This window comes from Lasioglossum baleicum, chromosome 1, assembly GCF_051020765.1.
Source record: "Lasioglossum baleicum chromosome 1, iyLasBale1, whole genome shotgun sequence".
Classification (NCBI taxonomy): domain Eukaryota; kingdom Metazoa; phylum Arthropoda; class Insecta; order Hymenoptera; family Halictidae; genus Lasioglossum; species Lasioglossum baleicum.
The window spans coordinates 21,025,570-21,044,612 of NC_134929.1; the positions used below are offsets into that span (position 1 = coordinate 21,025,570).

General features: G+C 47.2%; 4 protein-coding genes across 7 annotated transcripts in view; 2 read left to right on the forward strand and 2 right to left on the reverse strand.

Moving 5' to 3' along the window:
- Positions 1–10,365, reverse strand: part of Glut4ef (Glucose transporter 4 enhancer factor) — a 123,109-nt gene extending 112,744 nt beyond the window's left edge. The window contains exon 1 of the mRNA XM_076441895.1: positions 9,976–10,365. Coding sequence (XP_076298010.1) covers positions 9,976–10,365 — 390 coding nt within the window. The remainder of the gene's footprint in view (positions 1–9,975) is intronic.
- A 1,447-nt stretch (positions 10,366–11,812) lies between these two features.
- On the forward strand, positions 11,813–12,309 carry LOC143218877 (uncharacterized). Its single transcript, XM_076444449.1, has 2 exons — positions 11,813–11,951; positions 12,070–12,309. The coding sequence occupies exons 1-2, from the start codon at positions 11,883–11,885 to the stop codon at positions 12,307–12,309; spliced, it is 309 nt and encodes a 102-aa protein (XP_076300564.1). The 5' UTR covers positions 11,813–11,882.
- Positions 12,217–15,966, forward strand: LOC143218111 (uncharacterized). Of its 3 annotated transcripts, XM_076443224.1 has the most exons (5): positions 12,662–12,798; positions 14,590–14,690; positions 14,761–14,994; positions 15,061–15,221; positions 15,378–15,966. In XM_076443224.1, exons 1-5 carry the CDS (start codon positions 12,756–12,758, stop codon positions 15,901–15,903), a joined length of 1,065 nt encoding a protein of 354 aa, XP_076299339.1. In that variant the 5' UTR covers positions 12,662–12,755; the 3' UTR covers positions 15,904–15,966. The 3 variants fall into 3 exon arrangements, with proteins under 3 accessions (XP_076299405.1, XP_076299339.1, XP_076299267.1); XM_076443290.1 differs by lacking the exon at positions 14,590–14,690 and having other exon boundaries at positions 12,217–12,798; XM_076443152.1 differs by lacking the exon at positions 12,662–12,798 and having other exon boundaries at positions 14,469–14,690.
- A 221-nt stretch (positions 15,967–16,187) lies between these two features.
- Lipt1 (Lipoyltransferase 1) lies at positions 16,188–19,012 on the reverse strand. Of its 2 annotated transcripts, none has more exons than XM_076442807.1 (4): positions 18,494–19,012; positions 17,715–17,822; positions 16,972–17,185; positions 16,188–16,714 (listed from the first exon to the last, which is right to left on the reverse strand). In XM_076442807.1, exons 1-4 carry the CDS (start codon positions 19,010–19,012, stop codon positions 16,365–16,367), a joined length of 1,191 nt encoding a protein of 396 aa, XP_076298922.1. In that variant the 3' UTR covers positions 16,188–16,364. The 2 variants fall into 2 exon arrangements, with proteins under 2 accessions (XP_076298922.1, XP_076298836.1); XM_076442721.1 differs by having other exon boundaries at positions 18,482–19,012.
- Positions 19,013–19,043: the final 31 nt, after the last annotated feature.

The window sequence follows — 19,043 nt, forward strand, 5'->3', positions numbered from 1 at the left end:
CATAAAACCGTTTAATCGATGCCAGGCAAGGCCATCTATCTCGTTCCACATAGTCGGAAGCCGGCCGGCTCGCGTTGGAAAGTCATAGAGCGGCGCGCAACAATGCGGGAAAAGGGTCGAAGGCGAACGAGCTCATCCACGTTGGCTCTCTTTCTTCACGGTTCCCCAATAGACGACGACGCCGGGGGCACGAGATCCGTGGGAGAATCGCCGTGTGATGCGTAGCAAAGCTAGTTAGCTTTACTAGGTAGCCAGGTTCTCTAGCTTCGGTGGTTTACACGAGGGAACGGATCAACCGACACACGCTTTCCTTGTGAATCCCGCGCGTGGAACGCAACGGCGAGGCTCGAGTGCGCGATCGGTACCTTCTCGACCCACTTTTCTGAGAAAGGCCCGACCTCGCTTTTCTCTCGGTGCAGCAGATACGCGCCACTTTTCCTCGCGTCCTCGTATTCTATGCAACACGCCGCGCTGCTAACGATCGGACCCTAAAGATCGCCACGGCCTTTGACGCAATTGTTCACGCCGCGGATATATGGGAACCGAGCTTTCGCTCTTCGGCTCGCTACGACGCATCTTCTTTCTTGATTGAATTGATAAAACATTTCAATAGTAAAGGTGGCCAGCAAAATCTTCAACCTCTGTGTATCCTGTAAACGATCGCCTCGTGTTCGAGGATTTTCATGGATCACAGCAGAGTTAACGCAGAACAACGGTCGGTCACAGAATTAGGGCTGCAGGTGTTCAGGAATTCTCTAGAGTCCCTCCTAAACTCGAAGTTCTAGGGTCTCCAAAGTTGTGAGTAACAGCGACCTCCCGCTAGAGGCAGCACTGTCGACATTCTAACGAGATTGCTAGAGTGAGCGAGTCGGAGAGAAAGAGAGACCCATCGTATTCTTTTTAGCCCTCGGAAAGTGAATGTCGAATGCCGGTCACCGTTACGGCCAGAATGCATCAAAAGCAACCGGATACTACGCGAGTCAGTTATTAAGTAGTGGAGCGGGGATGAACGGTGTCCTCTCTTCTCCTCTCGTTCCCCCCGTCGTGATACCTCCCCCTTTCTCTTTCCCGTGCAACAGCAAGCATGGGATGCCATAATGGGCACGGACGACCAGGGAAGTCGATGTCGTTGATAGAAATTGTTAGAAAGTCCTAGAGGACTTGAGCGATACACATTCCGGCCATATGTTAGCCAGGCGCGTATCCGCAAGGTTACACTATCGATCATAATTTACGACGCGTGCTGCATGGTTACGTCAGTGGGACTCGTTCGCGAACGATATCGCCGGGTGGGAGACACAAAGACGCGTAAACTTACGCACGACCTGCACGATCAGCTGATCCCGTGCGATTTACGTTTCCGATAACGGGAGAACTACATTCATAAAAAAGAAAACGAGACGTCACGATTGTGGGGACTTCTGATGGGCTCCCTGTCGGGTACGTAAATTGTTGAAAGAAATGCAGTAAATGGATGAAAAACATCACTATAAGTATTACTGAATATAGTTTTAAATTACCGTTGCAATCCTGGAAAAACGAGTCTACTCCCTTAAGGCGGACTCCGTACGTCAGGATAACTTTTACAATACACCGACAAAGCACGGACAAAATGGTCTTCGGTGCGCCACACCAATAACACGACAAATTTTCAAATTACCCAACACGAATCTAGCTAACTCCACTTGCCAGCCAGTAGTCGCGCCTACAAAATGACCACCGCTCGCCGTAGCGTCTCCGAAAAGCAAAGAGCATTCAGAAGCGTTCAAACAAACAAATTTTCCGGCTGGCCAGTGTAGACCTCGTAACGCCGATGATGCTAATGGGGTTTACTTTCGCGAGGATGCAGCGAAATTTCAGAGACAGTGTGTGCACACACGCAACGACGCGACACGCCGGGTGAGCGTTGCAGTCCGCGTGGCGGACTCGGTAACGCGGCGCGTCTACCAATGGTATTCAAGAACAACGATTCCGGGTAATCATACCAGCACGCGCGTTCCATTTTGCAATTCCATGCCGTCACGTCCGCGGTTGCAACTTATTAAAAGTCCGCGCCTCTCGTGCGTACTACGCTCCCATTTTCGACGGATCGCCTTGCCGGCGATCGCGCGCGATGCATATGCATCGGCGCACAGACACAGAAAACGGTTCCCATATCCAAGGTAATTGTACTCGAGCGTGCTAATGATTGCTACACGGGCGCAATCGCGGTAAACCTAAGCGAGGAGGGGGCAGAGGAACAGAGAGGACTTCGATTAGAGAGCAGAGTCCACGATTTTGGATGTGCAGCGAAGGGACACGTGCACTTGCACTTAGTGTAGTTAACCAGGTACCCCGGTACCCATTTGCTGTATTTCTTTCGACAACCTGTTAATGTTCCTCCAAAAATACTGTCAAATTTCTCTGCATGTCTAAATATATTCATTTATAGTCTTAAGCCTGCTGTCTTCCTCGGGCCTATATGACGTAAGTAAGTAATGTGTAAGTGAGGAGGCAGGATCGAAAAGAGAATTTGTGCAAATATGTGGAATACAAAAGATTTTCACTGATCTATACATTTTGGTCGGCTACACAAGGGTTGATACATGGCTAAGGATGCTTTAATAGATCCCTCGACAGCAACAGGGTGTAGAAAGAAAACGATTGAGCGTAGAGTAGAGCAGTGCGAGAGAGCAGCGAGTAGAAGAGAGTAAGGGAGTAGAGAGTAGAAGAGAGAGAGGGAGGGAGGGAGATCGAGAGGGGCCGTTGAATACCGGGCCGAGCAGAGAGAAGGCGTTGCATTGTAAACTCTATGACCGACTTTACGAGCGATCGGCTAGAATGCAGTGCCTCCAACCGGCCGGTCGGCGCAACTAGCCGCCATGTTGTTTCCAAACCCGAAATCAAGCGGTTGTTCAGCGGCGGTCTTCGCCGAGGAGAAAGGTGAAGCGATCGTTGCAATTATGTCATAACTCCGGCCAGCCGCTTTTAACCCCTTCGCTACCATCGACGAGATTTCGCACTACCGTCATTGTCAGTAGCAGAGAAACCTCGTGCGCAACAACGTTGCTGTATCTCGCACCTCTGCTAACACATTTGATCGATATTGACCCCAGAACTTGACACAAAATTATACAGTTCATTTATATTCTCATATGTAGCTCTATGTATTAACCTATGTAGCGGCGTTATTGATGAATGTGTGTGACGAGAATGAATAAAATCAGAAATTATTGGACCTCCCAAGGTGTCCACGGTGCCGCAGCAATCTGCAACCATGATCTACCGCGTTCATAGTGTCGCAGAGGTCAAAATGAAAAAATGAGAATTCGATGTGATTCAACGATCCCGAGGTTACGATGCCGAACGATACTTATTCAATAGGAATTTCCTGTTCCATTGTCATGTAGAAAAGCCGGACCACCGGCCGATAGTCGGTAGGAACAATGTCAACGTTAATCACGATATCCCCGGTATCGATCTACGCGCTCTTTCTCTCCCTCATGAATATTCGATTTTTAATATTATGCGTCGACGTTGAACAGACGCCCATTTTCCGGGACCGACCTTCCTAGCGCATCAGGGACACGTTTATCTGTTGTTCCAGAGAGAAAGAGAGGGGGGAGGGATTGTGTAACGCCGCGCCAAGCCGTTCGAAAATTTTATGCCGCAATTACCGCGGCTGTACGACATAATACACCTCGAATAAATGTGTATATTAAGATAAAGCATCTCGGACGGGAGAACTGCGTTTTCTCTGGAAAGTTATGTCATACCATTGTTGACAGAGTCTCGCGCGCGACTACATAGGACGGGATTGCGCTGTGTGGTTCGGGAAAAAGAAGGAAAAGAGTGTACAGAAATTTGTAGCCGTTCGACGGAGGAAATCGCAACCCGGCGTTGTATCCTGTTATTACATCGTTTTCAATTTCTACTCGCAGTCCGTTGTACGTCTAGCGTAGACACGGACGCCAACCGGCCCCCGTAGCTATAAGTTAATACTTATGCAGAGTGGCCATCCGTGATCCATCTTGCGTAACCTATTTACCAGCAAAGTGGTACGAGCACACATGACATAATCCCGTGCAACAGAACACGCACTGTAGATTCCGGCCTGTTCGGATACTATTTTAAATAACCCGACGCGCGCGCCTGCGTATCGCCGCTGCACACGCACGCTACGCCGCCGCCGCGGTGCGTGCGAGTTACGCAAACGAATAGACCCACCGGAAAATCGTGATTCGCCCGGAAAAACCTACCTCCATTCAGGGCTCAACTCTAGATAACCTAGACGTTTGTCTAATAGCCCACCCCCGCCAATCTCGCTAATTCGATGATCTCGTACCGCTCCTAAGGTGACCTGTCCAATGAGTGGACACTTAACGCATACGTCCGACATAGGATCAAATGAAAAATGGGCGAAATGACCAATAAATGAACAGCAATTTCTAAGAGGTACGCCCAGTAAGTATTTCTCATAGCAAAGTCCCCGTATGCCCTCAAGAATCCTCTCGTGAAATGTGTATTTGAAGCATTTAGAAAGGTATTTTTTTACTTAAACGCAGTCTTAAGAACGAGCGTTAAAATGCACTTTTACCACAACTTTAGCCGTATGAATTAAGAAAAAGAAGTACGACACACCGAACTTGCCCGATTTTAGCACCAAGGTCTTCGACGTGTCCTTGCGAGGAAGACCTTGGTGCGAGAGCCGGGTCCACTTTTTACTAAAATTACACTGGAATTTTTTGCACATTTCCATGTGCATTGCCTGCTGCAAGAATCAATTTTCAGCATACTTGTTGTTCTCGTGTAACATTCTTTATAACACGAATGAATGTATGATTTCTATGCTGATACGGTTACGAAATAAATGATACGTTTTTCCCAGGTTTGTCCATTTGTCCCAGAGCGCAGCGGCGAGGTCGTCACCGGCGACGATCGATCGCAGAAATCGAATTCCATAAAAAACGACAATGAATTTCTATCGGCGAGAGTTCGTAACCTCTTGAAAGAAAGAAAGAGAGCGAGGGGAGAGGGAAAGAGAGGCACAGAGAGAGAGAGAGAGAGATTGGCCACCTGCTGCTGCGCAGCACAAGCAACTAGAGCAATGAATTATACGTCGGATATCATCGAGCTGTCAGCAGCTGTTGGATGGACGGTGGCCGGTTCTGCGAACAGGGAGAGAGAGCCACGACCAAACACGCCGGATTCCCCGGGCAAGTTCAGTCCGGTCTTGGGTAGCGAAAAGGAGAACGGAGCCCGAAGATAAGGACGTATTTACCGGAAGTGTCAGTAGCAGAAAGATAGCGCGCGCGCGCGCGCGAGCCGAGGGGATAGCGCCCGTGTATACACCCGAGAAACATCCGCGTAACTACGTCACCGGCTGGACAAGACCGGCGCGCGTGCACGGGGCTTGTTTACATCGCGCTGTTGTCACGAATACGATGCCTCTATCTTCCTTCTACTCTCTCGACGGTCGCCGGCTATATAGGGTGGTTCGCGCGAACGTATCGACGCTTCCGATTGGCGGAGAGCATAACTGTTCTTCGCGCAGGTCACAGAGACTAAATCGTATGCTTCACATTAACGAAATTAAAACAAAATTGCGAGTTACATCGCATTTTTATCGCTAGATTTGCAAGACTTATCTCAAACTATCATTTGCATTTCCGATAATTGTTAAAAGTAATTATATTGAGTTGGCGAGAAAGTAAGTTCGGTATTTTAAGGTGGAATAGAACCCAATTTTTTTGTTCAAGCAATAAACTTTCACTAATGATGAGATGATAATAATGATGATGACTAGACTGCGGATCTTTATGCAAAATAAAAAATGTTTGAATTGATTGCAAGACACAGGAGTCAAATAACAATTTCATTCTTCTTCTAATTATCTTATTAAGGTGACACTAATACACTGGTGGCCTTAAATCTTTTTAATACCTCCACTGTTTTAAATTGTACGTACCCATTTTTGTGATAAATGCATAAAATCCGCAGTCTAATGATGACATCGCACTTGGATCAGTTTTTGGCCGATGAGGACCAGAAGTTTTATGAGCGCAGAATTGTGAAGCTACCGGGAAGATGGTAAAAGATCATCGAACAAAAAAATTGGGTTTTTGCACCTTAAAATACCGAAATTACTTTCTTGCCATACGAACACATTAGTTGTAAAACAATATACATACATAGCGTATATATACACATGTGTGTAGAGACGGTTGAGTGTATTCAATAGTACATATATACAATATTTTCAAGGTTTTGGGGCCGGAGAAGCAAGAAGAGGGGCGGATACCCACCTCACTTTCGCTCTCGCTTCGAATGCACTCAACCCTCGTATAACACGATTTATTCGTTCCGTGTTAAGCGAAACTTGGAAGTATGTAAAAGAATAAGGAGATAGCACGAGCATTGGCAAAGTCTATCGTGTTATCAGGGGGTTGAGTGCATTTCTGATCTTTATTTTTAGGGGTGGAAAAGCAGGAGATACGCGATTTTTAGCTATGAAACTGGGGTAGATTTGAAACCTAACACAGACGGTTCATCCTAAGACATCGCATCGAGAGCAGAGTCAATGTACAAGTCAGATAATTTAAATATAAGCGTCAACACCACTTGTGTCAAATTATTTATCTAAAGATCCTATGGTGGCGAACGTTGGTCGGCCCACCCTGTACGCATATGCATCGCGTGTAAATGTGTGTACACGACCGAGCCAGTTAGGTTCGACCCGCTCTGGTGCCGGGATATCTATCTTTGGATCCACTCACGAACCGAGGCGCGCGCGAGATCTCTTACTCAATCGTCTCACGCCCGTGCCGGTGACCAGTGACACCGTTAAACGCGGCCATTATTTCGAATGCGCCCCGCGGGTCGGATATTTCCGTGACGACCGTAGATAGAGCCGATGGGGATCCGCTGTTGCTTGTTCAACGGCGAAACGCGCGCGCTTCCCGCCGCGGTTACACGCGCAATAAACGCGCGAGCGGCACGGCGCGGTTAGTGTTACCTTTTCGTCGCCTCAGTGAAATGCACGCACACGCGTCAGTGATTCTCAACTTTCTCTGCGTTGGAACGCGTTCACGTGACCGACGACGACGACGACAACGATATCGACAATGACGGTAGCCGATGGTGCGCGCCGAGACCGAAAAAATTGTTTCTCGAGACTACCATTTTGTTCCTCTCTGCACGAGTACTTTAACGGTAAAACGAGGTGTCGAATGGCAAAAGGGAATCACCGGCGATGCGATGTCTGTCCATAACGCTCGCTCGCTATCCTGCACCGCGGGAGCTTTGAAAATTAGCCACTCACGCGTGCATGCACCTAACAGACGAACGAGCCGTGGTGTGTCCGACGGTATTTACCGATTCATGCTTCGGTGACCTTCGACGTCACTAAAACTCCAAGATACGTTGTTGCACGTGCAAACTCTCCCCGGTATTGACGCGAGAGAACCCCTCCGCTTGCGTAAGAACCAACACGCCGCCGTATCGATGAATTAATTGCGATGCTCGCCGATTAAAGGTTACGAACGCCGTTCTCGAGAGCCGCGAGAAATTATCCGTGATTTTCGAACGAGAGTACGGAACCTATTTGACACGACGTCGCGCTAACTCGGAAAGAAAACGATGGTGTCCGAGTGTGTGTGTGCGTGTATGTGTCTGTCCGACGCGACGGCCCCGTAATAAAGAAGCATGTTAATTCGCCAGGGAGAGACATGTGCAAACGGCAGGATCGTTGACTGACCGTAAAAAATATCGGAACCGGACACCACGGTTTGACCAGATCCGGTTCATTTTTCCTCGAGCGAGAACGCGCGAAGGAACGAACGAACGAATGCGAACGCCGCGAAGTTTCCACGAAATGGAACCACGCGGTCACGCCTGAGCTGCCTAACGGAGGTAGCAAGATAGATATTGCGCTAATGCGTTCCACGTGGGGTCACCGGTAGCCGGTGCACTGCTGGCGAGCAAAGCACTACGCCCGTACTCGGTCCGCGGCATAAACCAAGCTCGCGCGCGTTCCCGCATATACACGCAAGGCGAGTCAGCCTGGCTTGCGGATAACGCGCTCTGGCCAGTGCCTCTCATTACGAATCTAACCGCGCCCACATAGCGGTATCGAGGCTGCGTGTATTTCTTCGCCACGCCTGACCGACCGTAATAGCGCTATCCCCTTCCCCTCCCCGGTTTTATGGGGTATTTACTGCGGTGTTGCGCTCTCGCTACGTTTTTCCGCGAATCCTCAAACATCCGTGGCGGTCCCCCGATTAGCTCGCTGGAGCGCTCTCTATCCGCGACTGTAAAGTCTGTAACCCGAGAAAGGCGTGTCGAAAATCGACGGTCTAGCATCGGCCATGTGTAGATACATATTATGTAGTGGTGTGCGAGACCGGATCGGGACGGGATCTTGAAACTTTCGGGATTTCTTAAAATGATGGGATTCGAAAACGTGTGTCGTTTTCTCGAATATGACTTGAATACTTTCGGGAAACCCGAACAGTTTCGGAGTCCGGTCCCAAGCATCGGGTTTCGGGACTTCCGGGGATCTCGCACACCACTAGTAGATATCGTTGCGACTACTCTAATGCCCCGGCAGATGCGCTCACAAACACCGAGCAGCGGGCAACGTTTCATTCTCTGTTGACCAGCTCGTTAACCTGTTGTGTTCATCCGCGACCGATAATATACCTATCCCCTATTCCCCCGCGCCCCGCTCCACCCCATTTACCCTCGAATATTCCGCTTAATCGCGGGATCACTGCCAGCTAGACGGATTTCGATTGCCCCTGGGTTAGGTTTGTGCGTGGCGCATAGCATCGTGCCCACGGCCCACGGTCGTATCCAGATGCAACGTCGCAAGGTAACGTTTGCCCTCCCCCACTCCGTTATTCTCTATCCCGATCCCGCGACAGAGGGAGGGAGCATCTCTCGCTCATGCGCGCCGCATAAATGGAACATCCCACTCTATAGGTCGCTTTAGGAACGAGGTCACGAAAATTAAATTTTCTGATTAACGACGCCCGGTCGCCGGCGCGTTCGCTCGCTCGCTCTTCGGCGCACGCATAACAGAGCCGGCAACAATGCCGGGGCCAGAGCCGGCTCGGCCCGGCTTAGCCCGTCATCATCATCATCATCGTCGTCGTCGTCGTCGTCGTCGTCGTCGTCGGATTCTTCGTCTTGACCAGCCGTGGAAACACGACCGCCAAGAAATTCTCTCGGGCCTACACGCGGAAATAAAAAATTCTGCCGGGTAAACACGCCACAATTCGTCGAGCATGTCATCGATACGGCCGGCGCGGCGTTATCGCGCGAGACCGCGTTTCCCCGCTCTGGAAAGCAGTCACTCGGTTCGGCTCGGCGTTCCATGCCGACCGAACTGAGAGAGAGAGAGAGAGAGAGAGAGACGCTCGGAACGGTACGCATGCGCGCCGGTTGTGTGTTTGATGCGCGCTAACCTGCTTGGATGCACCGAGGCACCGAGAGTCCCGGCGGTCGTACGGATGACGTATCAAACCTCGTTATGCTCAGCGTACTGCATTCACGGAACTTTTGCGCCGTGCACGCCGGTTTCTTCCGGAGAAATACCTCGTCGATTACGCCATTGTTCTAGGCCATTTCGACGAGACCCTTTTCCGACGAATTTTTCCTTGACCTTCAGCGGGTCGGCATTTCGAAAAACTTCTATACACGTACAACGCGTCACGAAAATTTCCCAAGTCAACCGGGGAGACCTTTAAAGATCATCGAGACCCTTCCCCGACGAATTTTTTCTGGACCTTCAGCGGGTCGGCATTTTCAAAAAGTTCTATATACATACCAGGTAGTTGAATATGAAGCTCGACAAATAAAACACGAATTTCAAACACATTTGTCAAGTTTTAGTCTCAACGACCTGATACATACAACATGTCACGGAAAATTCGCGAGTTAACCTTTAAAGATCAACGGAGTCCCGAAATGCAAAGAATTTGAATGGCAACTCACCTCCTGCCCGTTCGGCGCGATCTTGACGTCCACTTCGTCGAGATGCTCGCGGTGTTGTGTGACCTCCGCGTGAATTTCCCGGCCGTTGTACGTCAGATAAACTTTCTGTCCGGACACGAGCCGCGCGGTGGTCACAGAGCCGAAGCCGGGTCCGATCAGATCGCGATCGGAATATTCGGTGCTCGGGCTCGGTGGTCGTCCACCGGGAACGGAATCGAACCGCACCGAATAACGAGTCTTCGGTGTAATGCTGAGGCCTGACTCGGAGGCGGCTGACGCCGGCGTTTTCACGGCGTGTATGACGCCGGTGTAGTACTTCCCGTCTTCGCCGGGAGCACACACTCTGGTGCCGATTATGCTACGTTTCGCCAGCCTCTTGCCCGTCGACATTATTCGCAGATGCTGCTGGTAGACGATCTCTCGGTGATCACCCACAGGAGTAATCGATAAATCGTTCGGGAGCACGCACTTTCGAATCTCCACCGTTGAAACACCGTAGCGACAGCAGCGGTGGCAACGACGGCTATACTTCGTTTTCGATAGTGTCTCGCGGCGAATAGTCTCTCGTAAATCGCATTTACACTGACTCGGAATCTTCCTTTCTTTCACCACTGTCTTTATTCTTTCTTCTTTATTTCCACTAAACGAACGGGATCACTGTTACCGAGGAAAATCGTTGAATCACTTCGCCGGACGAGGGATAACGTACGGGCGATCCAACAGTTCGATGAGTGACGCGTCGGTCGATATTGTACGTGAATCGGTTGCACATTTAACACACTCCCGGCAAAACAGAGTACACCGACACACAGAGAAACGTCGCTTCAATTTTGACTGCCTCCAAAACTCCCGACTACTCTCTCCCTTTCTCTCCCTCTCTTTCTCGCTCTCGCTCACTCTCTCTCTCGCACTCTGGCACACGTACACCACGATTTTAGGTCATCGTTCCACCGTATAAATGAAATTTCACGCGCGTTGAAATTTCGTGTGAATCGTAAATCGCGGCACGCCGATCGATTTTCCTAGACCGTGGAGGAGGGACGCGGCGGCCTTCGCGGCCTGAACACAGAACTCAATGTATCAACAAAACGGCGTGCACCGATGCCTGGGTTTGTCACGCCGTCCGCATGTTCGAGGCACTTCGTGATGGATTTATCGTGATACGTTTGTGTGCACGCGGTAGATAGCATAATATATGACTGACGCTAGCCGGCAAGTAGAAATCCGGCACCTTACTGCGACCTGAACGAGCAAGCGGTACACGGTTGGCTGGTGTACAGACAGAAGTCGGACTCGCCGCGGTTCCCGACATGTGACGCACAGCTGAGCGACCGGGGAGAACTGAGGATACACTTCCAAACGGCTTTCACTGCGCCGGCCGGCCACCCGCCCGCCCGGGAAAAACAGCTGATAGATAACAACAAACCCACGTGACCCGGCCTCGAGCACCGATTGGACGCCCGCGCTGACCTACTTACTCTCATTGGCCGTCCGCCCGGAGAACGAGAGGAACGAGAAAAAATCGCAGGCTAGAACCCTAGCCAAAGCGCTTGGCTCACGGAGACCCTCCACTTTCTCAGCCCTCTCCACTTTTCGTACGACTGTACTCGGCGTCCCTTCTAGCGTCCCTCGACCATTTTTATTTCTATGTGTCGCGAAATAAAACGCCCTCGATTCCATGTCTCTTTCCATAAATATAATAAATGAAAACCCTTACGCGAGATCGACTCCCTCTCACTGACCGACCGTCGATAACCGACACCGAAACCAACGCCGGGCTCTACCGTGATTTTTCGTAAAAAAAAACCACTTTCGCAATCAGCTGGTATCGTTAAATTCACAAGGCAGCCGTTTTGACACCAGCTGAACACGTGTGACGAAATCCGTAAACGATCAACCTGCCAACCATGTACAAACCTCCGATCAAAGAGACCTACTCTAGCGAGATATTCCCACTGTCGCTCGAATACCATACTGTACATTCTTTTTAATGAAATACCATGAATTTTCGCTGTCTCTCGATCTCGAGAGTCAACGATGCTTGTATCGAGACAAGATACGCTCGTTTCATTCTAAACGAACACGTTTTTTCAGAGAAAACCGATGTTCGTGGTTCAGCTGACAGTACAAAGCGGCCATTTTACGTCAGCTGGGAAGGTCGGTGACGACACGCGCCGAGTGAAATATCTTCGGCTTGACGCGCTCGGGAATGTGTCGCAAAGAGCCTCGCCTCCGAAGTTAATTTCCAAGGTTCGCAGCGCGAAGGAATGCAGCGTGCGTTTCGTTTATTTGGGAAACGGGTCCGGCTGTGATGAAAAAATTGGTTTCGGGTAATCAAACATCCTTTCTCTTCGTCAGGTGTGACAGGTATGGTTCTTTTTTCATGGTGGATTGAATTAATTGCCGGACTGTCACGACGTCGAACGGACGCTCGGTGTCAGCTGAGGGCGCCAGTGACGAAACACGGCCGAGTGGAGTGTCTTCGACGGAGGAGAAACGTTTTCTTGGCCGATGCGTAGTTACATCGTGGTTTCGGAAACTGGTGCATGACCGTGATCAAACTTGTCCGTTTGCGATGATGCTCGGTGTAAGAACGCCGGGATGCGAGTTTCGACAGCGAAAAAGCCGGCCGGGTTCTGTTAGGCGAGTACGCTGCTGTTCCACCGATAAATCGATCCGATGCGGCACAGCGGCGGCGGCGGTATTGTCGTCGAAGGTGAGGCGGTTGCAGTGCTATACCGTTCGCTCGTCATGGCGGCGAGTAGCGTGGAGGACGAGCTATGAAAATGGCCGGAAGACGCGAAGGGGCGGTGGGGACGGATGGTAAGGCCGAATAGAAGGCAACGGTCCACGCGTTCTCAGCAGCCTATCCTAGATTTATTTCCGTGGACGTTGCGCAATAAACACTCGGCTCTCGGCGCGCTTGCTATTAGCTCACACACAACCGTTGCTTGCTCTGCCTCTCTGCTTTAGCTACCCCCTCGATTCGCTTCGAAAGAGGTGCCAAGGGCTAGTGAGTAACATTTAATTGTCGCCGGCTGACCAACGCGCCGCATAAAGCAACAAGATTACAACCGGCCCGCGCATTGTAACGTTATTCCTCGGGCTGTCAATGTAATAGGGGTCTTAGTCATCTTCATTGCATTAACGTCGCCGTTTAAACGACGAACACGCCTTGGGCAACACCGAACACGTCCCCCACGTGCCGGAATCTTCAATTGCAACCGGCTTCTCTTCTTCCCTTTAAAACTGTTCGACATTTTTCAAATTATATTAGGCTGTTGCGTATGAAATGTACGATTTTTAACTGTAACGTTGAACAAACATATAATTAAATTACGTGTCTCTTGATCGTATTACGGTTGTTCACGTTCTTGAATTGCAAGATTGTCATCTGAATGTTTTAGTGTTCTCTACCATCAACAAACAGTGCGTTAATTAATCGATTAATATTGACCAACCTAATTAGCACCACATAATGCTAATTACCTTTCCACTCATACAAAATTAATACTCGGTAATCGCATTGATTGGCATTGAAATAATTATTTACAAGTCAAATTGAATATCTAAGTCAAAATTTGTACCTTAAAATAGAGTATAAATGAACCTGTAGGTTATAACAGTATTTCTGAATGAAACGCTTCATAACAGTTGCATCCGAAAATCGGACATTTCATATGCAACAACCTAATACATACATATAATTACATTCATCATGGATACATCTGTATAATCTCGCCAATTGCAAATTAAAAATATTAAACATCCCGTAAATGTATTGGTATTGTTTGTCAAGAAAGACTCCGTGATTTTCTATATATCGAATTTGTTTAACCCCTCGAGATTCAACAATAATACTAACTGTAACCTGCCGGGTTCAGCCATTACAGAAAGTCAAAATAATTCGAATTCTCCGCGTCTCGTCGACTTACGCCTCTAAAATTGAAATTCGTTTCTATGGCGTGCACCGGAATCGGCTCTCAAACGGAATTTATCGCGGTCATCAGTTTTGGTTTGCGGTGAGGATGTTTTTCGGAGAAGCTACCCCCTCCTCGGTTTATGATACTCCATTGTTCCTGCTCACAAACCGTGTCAGTCAGTTTAAAGGAATTGGCACGGAAGGTTCGACAAATAATGTCTGTTTCCTAACTGTACTTTCTTTTATCTACTCTTGAGGAAGGGTCTTGTTTGTCCCGAAATCCCCGCGACCCCCGATGAGTCAACGTATTGCTGAAAAAGGAGGAACGTTGATGAAAATCGTAGGAGGCGCTCGTTATAACGATGACGTATCGTAATCGCTATATCCACAATAAAGTACACGCATAAGTTACACTTAGAAAGATAAGATTACGTTAGCGGGGCAGTCACGATCATCCTACAACGCGACCAGACCTATCAGAAGTGATTTTCGCTGGTTCGATCGGCACGATATATTTTTACAACGTTATTCCGGATACTTTGGTGTCGTGACTAGCCTTTGCGCAATCGGCATGCTCGTTTTTCTTGTTTTAAACGCCATTGGAATCACTGTTTCGGCCCAGTCTATCGAAACTTGTTCCCCACTGTGCGTGTGTGACGTTTGGCTCGAGCTGCAGCGTACTTCTTGCACAGGTCGCCATCTTTATAGCGTAGACACAGGTATCGCGAACAACGTGCAGGCCTTGGACTTGTCGGATAATGTCGTGTCCTCCTTAAACGCTTACGAGCTTGTCGTTAGTATAATTTTATGAAAATGTCTCGTTCAAAATTATCCTGTATTTTATAACAGATTCATTCTTTTAGAACGTAGGACTGGCAAACGTGAGATACCTGAACCTTACGAAAAATTCGATCAGCGAAATCGATTTATTCGCTTTCGACGGACTCGTCAATTTAACCGTCTTAGATCTGACGAAAAATTACCTTCATTCCATTCCGAACGATGCTTTCGTACAAAATAAAAATCTGCAAATTGTGTACCTGTCCAAGAACAACTTCAAGGCTCATGTGCCGAAATTACGATCGTCCTCGATTACGGTAATTACAAAAATAAAGACTTTAAGTAATATTTACAGAAAAATCGTATTGTTCATTTTTGTTTAGGAGCTGAGCTTGGACTTCTGTCAGATCAGTCATTTTCCCTCGGACACGTTCATTGGACTCCCGCGACTCCGGCGTCTAAACCTTGCAAACAATTTGATGATTCAGATGAGTCGCTCGGTTGTGCAAATGTTGACTTCCTTGAAGAAGATATCGTTGGAGGGGTATGGCAAGAAAGATGTCTGCAGTGATGTGCACTTAAAAATATAATTTATTAGGATAATTCATTGAAAATTTATTAGTAAATGTATTACCGTGTATACATAGATATGTAAGAAACCGTTGATACACAATTGTAATCAGTCTCTAAATCTTTACAGGAACCCATGGTCGTGCAACAAAGAGTTAAACGATCTGGACACACACCTTGTGCAAAGGGGAGTCGAGTTTCAAGAAATTTGCGGTAGAAAGAATCCGAAAAAATTTGAAAAGATGGTGATGGCCCCTGTAAAAAAGGAAGTGAGTTACCATCAATCGGCAACAACAGTCGCTGTGGGTACAGTGATAAGCAAGCGTAATCTCACCAGCCTGTCCAACAATCAAACTCGGCCAATACACGAACACTTGGAAAGAAAGATAACTATTTTCGATTCGGTTTGGTTGCTTATTCTTGGTTTCATATTTGGCATGGCATGTGGTTTGATTAGTTCCTACGTATGGTTGTCGAGAATGTATTCACGTTGCAGACGTCAGGAACTGAACGACATTGAAATTAATGCTCGGTTGCAACAGTATTTTCATCATCGACTTTTAAACAATAGTACAGATAATAATAGTTTGACTGATTCGCGCCCCGGTACTCCTCCACCATCCTATCTGGAAGTTATCCTAGGATTTAACAGTTGAATCCGAATTAGTTTTAGGACATTCCGCGGATCATCCACATTTAAATAAGAGAAATACAAAATTCTCAGTTATTTGCATACATAACAATCTTTGCACGTATATAAATTCACACATAAGCACGCCGGATCATTGTTATACATATGTTGTAGACGAATTAGTCCAGCAAAGTTCACAAGATTCGTTAAAAAGGAACAATGAAGTTTCAGTAAATTAATTAATAACAATATTTATTAACAGAAACAGTTTATACGAATTGCACAACAACAGTATGAAATCTCAGGGCATAATATAGAATACACTTTATATTACAATATAATACATGCATACATAACGATGAGAGTTACAAAGTCTTTTAATAAAGTAGTATTATGATACAATTCTATACAAATCTCACAGCTTGATTATAGTTTGTTTAGTGTACACAAGAATTTAAAGCACAATCATTATGATTGTTCATCGGGTCATTGCGTAGCAATCATATTACTTTTATCTACGTTCTGGCTCGTACTTAGCGTAACAGTCTTGCATCCGATGGCAGTTATTATGTTCTCCGTTATTTCGTGGTCGTATCTCGTTCCCCGTAGATTACTTATCACGCTGGCGTCTTGGCTGAAGTCGTTCGACATCAGGCCGGCCGGGAGCCTCATTTTTATTTCCTCGATGATTCCGTTCTGTATTTCCAGCGTCAGTTCGAACCGATGGACTTTGCTATCTTGAGCGACAAGGTCCAGTTCGCGGGTTACCGAGAATTTTGGCGTTTTTCCATAGTTCCAGTCCCAGGAACGAAACTCGCTCACCAACTCGTCGAGTCCTGATAACAGAATTATTTTTAGACAACTTCCTTCGAGTTCCAATAATCTACTCTAATAACTAGGCTGCGGATTTTACGCATTTATCACAGAGATTATTAAGAACTTTTGCTCACCCACGGGTCTGTTAATAATAGTTGTCTCTTACAAATGTGTATGTTTTTGAACTATGTAGCGAGGATATTAGAACGAACGATGTACGTATTCATTTTGCATTTAAGAGCTATGTGCCATGACAATAAACATAATTTTAACTTACCTGGAAACCAATCTTCTGTTGGATTGATGAACTGAAAACCTTTCTGCTGTTGAATAAAATCGTGTCCACCATCTTCTAAAACTAGCGGTTTCGTGCGAAGATACTCCCAACCGATGGCATCGATTAATTTGTCCATGCATATGTGCGAATTCACATCTATTAAATTTTTCACCGGGGACCGGGTAGATACGGTGGCATTAGTTTCTATGCCATCCTGTAATATCAAGAGATCACATAAATTAACGATTTATAAAATTAAAAGAAATACATGGTTGTGTACATACCATACGCATAATAATTGTAATTTTATATCATACTAGCATGCATGTGCACAATTCAATTAATGTTGTTTTCTATCCGAAATGAGATAACGAATGTTTTGTGTACCTGTACACGGTGGGAAATTGAGGAGAAATACACAGTTATCCCTTCTCTGTCGTTATCGGGTGAATGAATGAGGTCATAGAAGGGAAAGGGTATTTACTCGAATTGAGGGGAAAAAGCCACCCTCTCTCTGCCAGTACCGGATTTGTCACGTGACATTGTGATACTACATGCACGACAGAGACGAAACGCGTCGCGTGACCGACCTATAGCGGAAGAGTGGGGGAATAGCGTCATAAAAGGGGATGATAAAGTGGGGACGCAAGTCTTAATCTGACGCCTCTGCCTCTACATAACATTCTTCTACCGTGAAAAGACTGTACGGGAAATGCAGCGACAGTCGCTTGCAGAATATTTACCTGTTTTGTATCGAGCGCTAAGCTCAGAGCTGATTTGTTTACATTGACCAATAGCGTGCAGTGATGATAAGCATTCGGGCGTCCTAATTTAGCTGCGGTACCAGACACCTGCGTTTCAACAGAGTTAAGGAAACATAGATCGTGGGTTCGCGAAGCGCGGAGCTTCGCCATCGGAAAGGTTGTTCCAACTCGCTCGAACATTTACAAAATTTCGCTACACAACAGCCTCCTTGAAATAAACATCAATATCGCGCAACACCGGCGTCTATACTCTGTATACACACACACAACTTTATCCAGCAAACTCTATCGAGCACTAGAACTACCGAGCGCTTAACACAATTGGCGTACATTGCCTTATAATAATGACAAAATTAAATATGTACTTCAATAGAGAAGTTTACTGAAACAATTTCTCCGGAAAACAGATCATTTTGACTCATCCGGTAGTTCTAGTGTTTATTGAAGTGAAAACTTCTTTAGGCGCAGTGAATGGGTCTGGATTAACACGCTGCGAGGTGAAACGCTATTCGGGCAAACTCGGGGAGCCGAGTTTAGCCGAGCGAGCGAGAAACGGACAGGTGTGCGTCGGTGAATTTTCTGCTGGGCAGTGAACGAGTTTGATCCGTCACGGTCCGACGTGAAACGCTATTCCAATAAACACAGGTGTGCAATCGCCATAGAAGTTTTCACTTCGGTCACTCGTCTAGTACTGACTTTGTTTTGGAACATCCTATACAGATAAAAGAGACATTTTGATACATTACATTAAAGGATACTTTGTAATTGCCTTCAACGACGATGTCCTCGCGTTGATTAATGTCGGCTTTCACGCCCCATTCCCGGTACAGTGCTCTGGTTATGATGCCTAGATTATATTTCCGTTCGTATCTTTCCCGCGGCGTGAAAAAGGTCAGATTCAGATTGCCAGTGTCATGGTAGACAGTGCCGCCGCCACTGTTCCGTCTTGCCAACGCGATACCGCGTTTCTCAGCAATCTGAGCGTTATGCTCGATCCATGGGTTCTGATGACGTCCGATCACCACGCAAGGATTATTCCGCCAGAGCAACAACATATGATGATTCGTGAAATTGTCGTTCCGATAGAACCAATCCTCTAATGCTAAATTGGTGAACACATCCGTAGATTGTGATATAAATACTGACTTCTTGATCGATTTATTGGGGTCGGTTTGCCTTCCGTCGGAGCCTGTCGTGTATCTGCAAACCTGGTGCAAGTTACATGATCCGCGTTTGACCACGATCAGAACTCTATTGATCAAAGGCATGATTCTCATGACAGACACTTTCTTTCTCTCTCTTGACAAA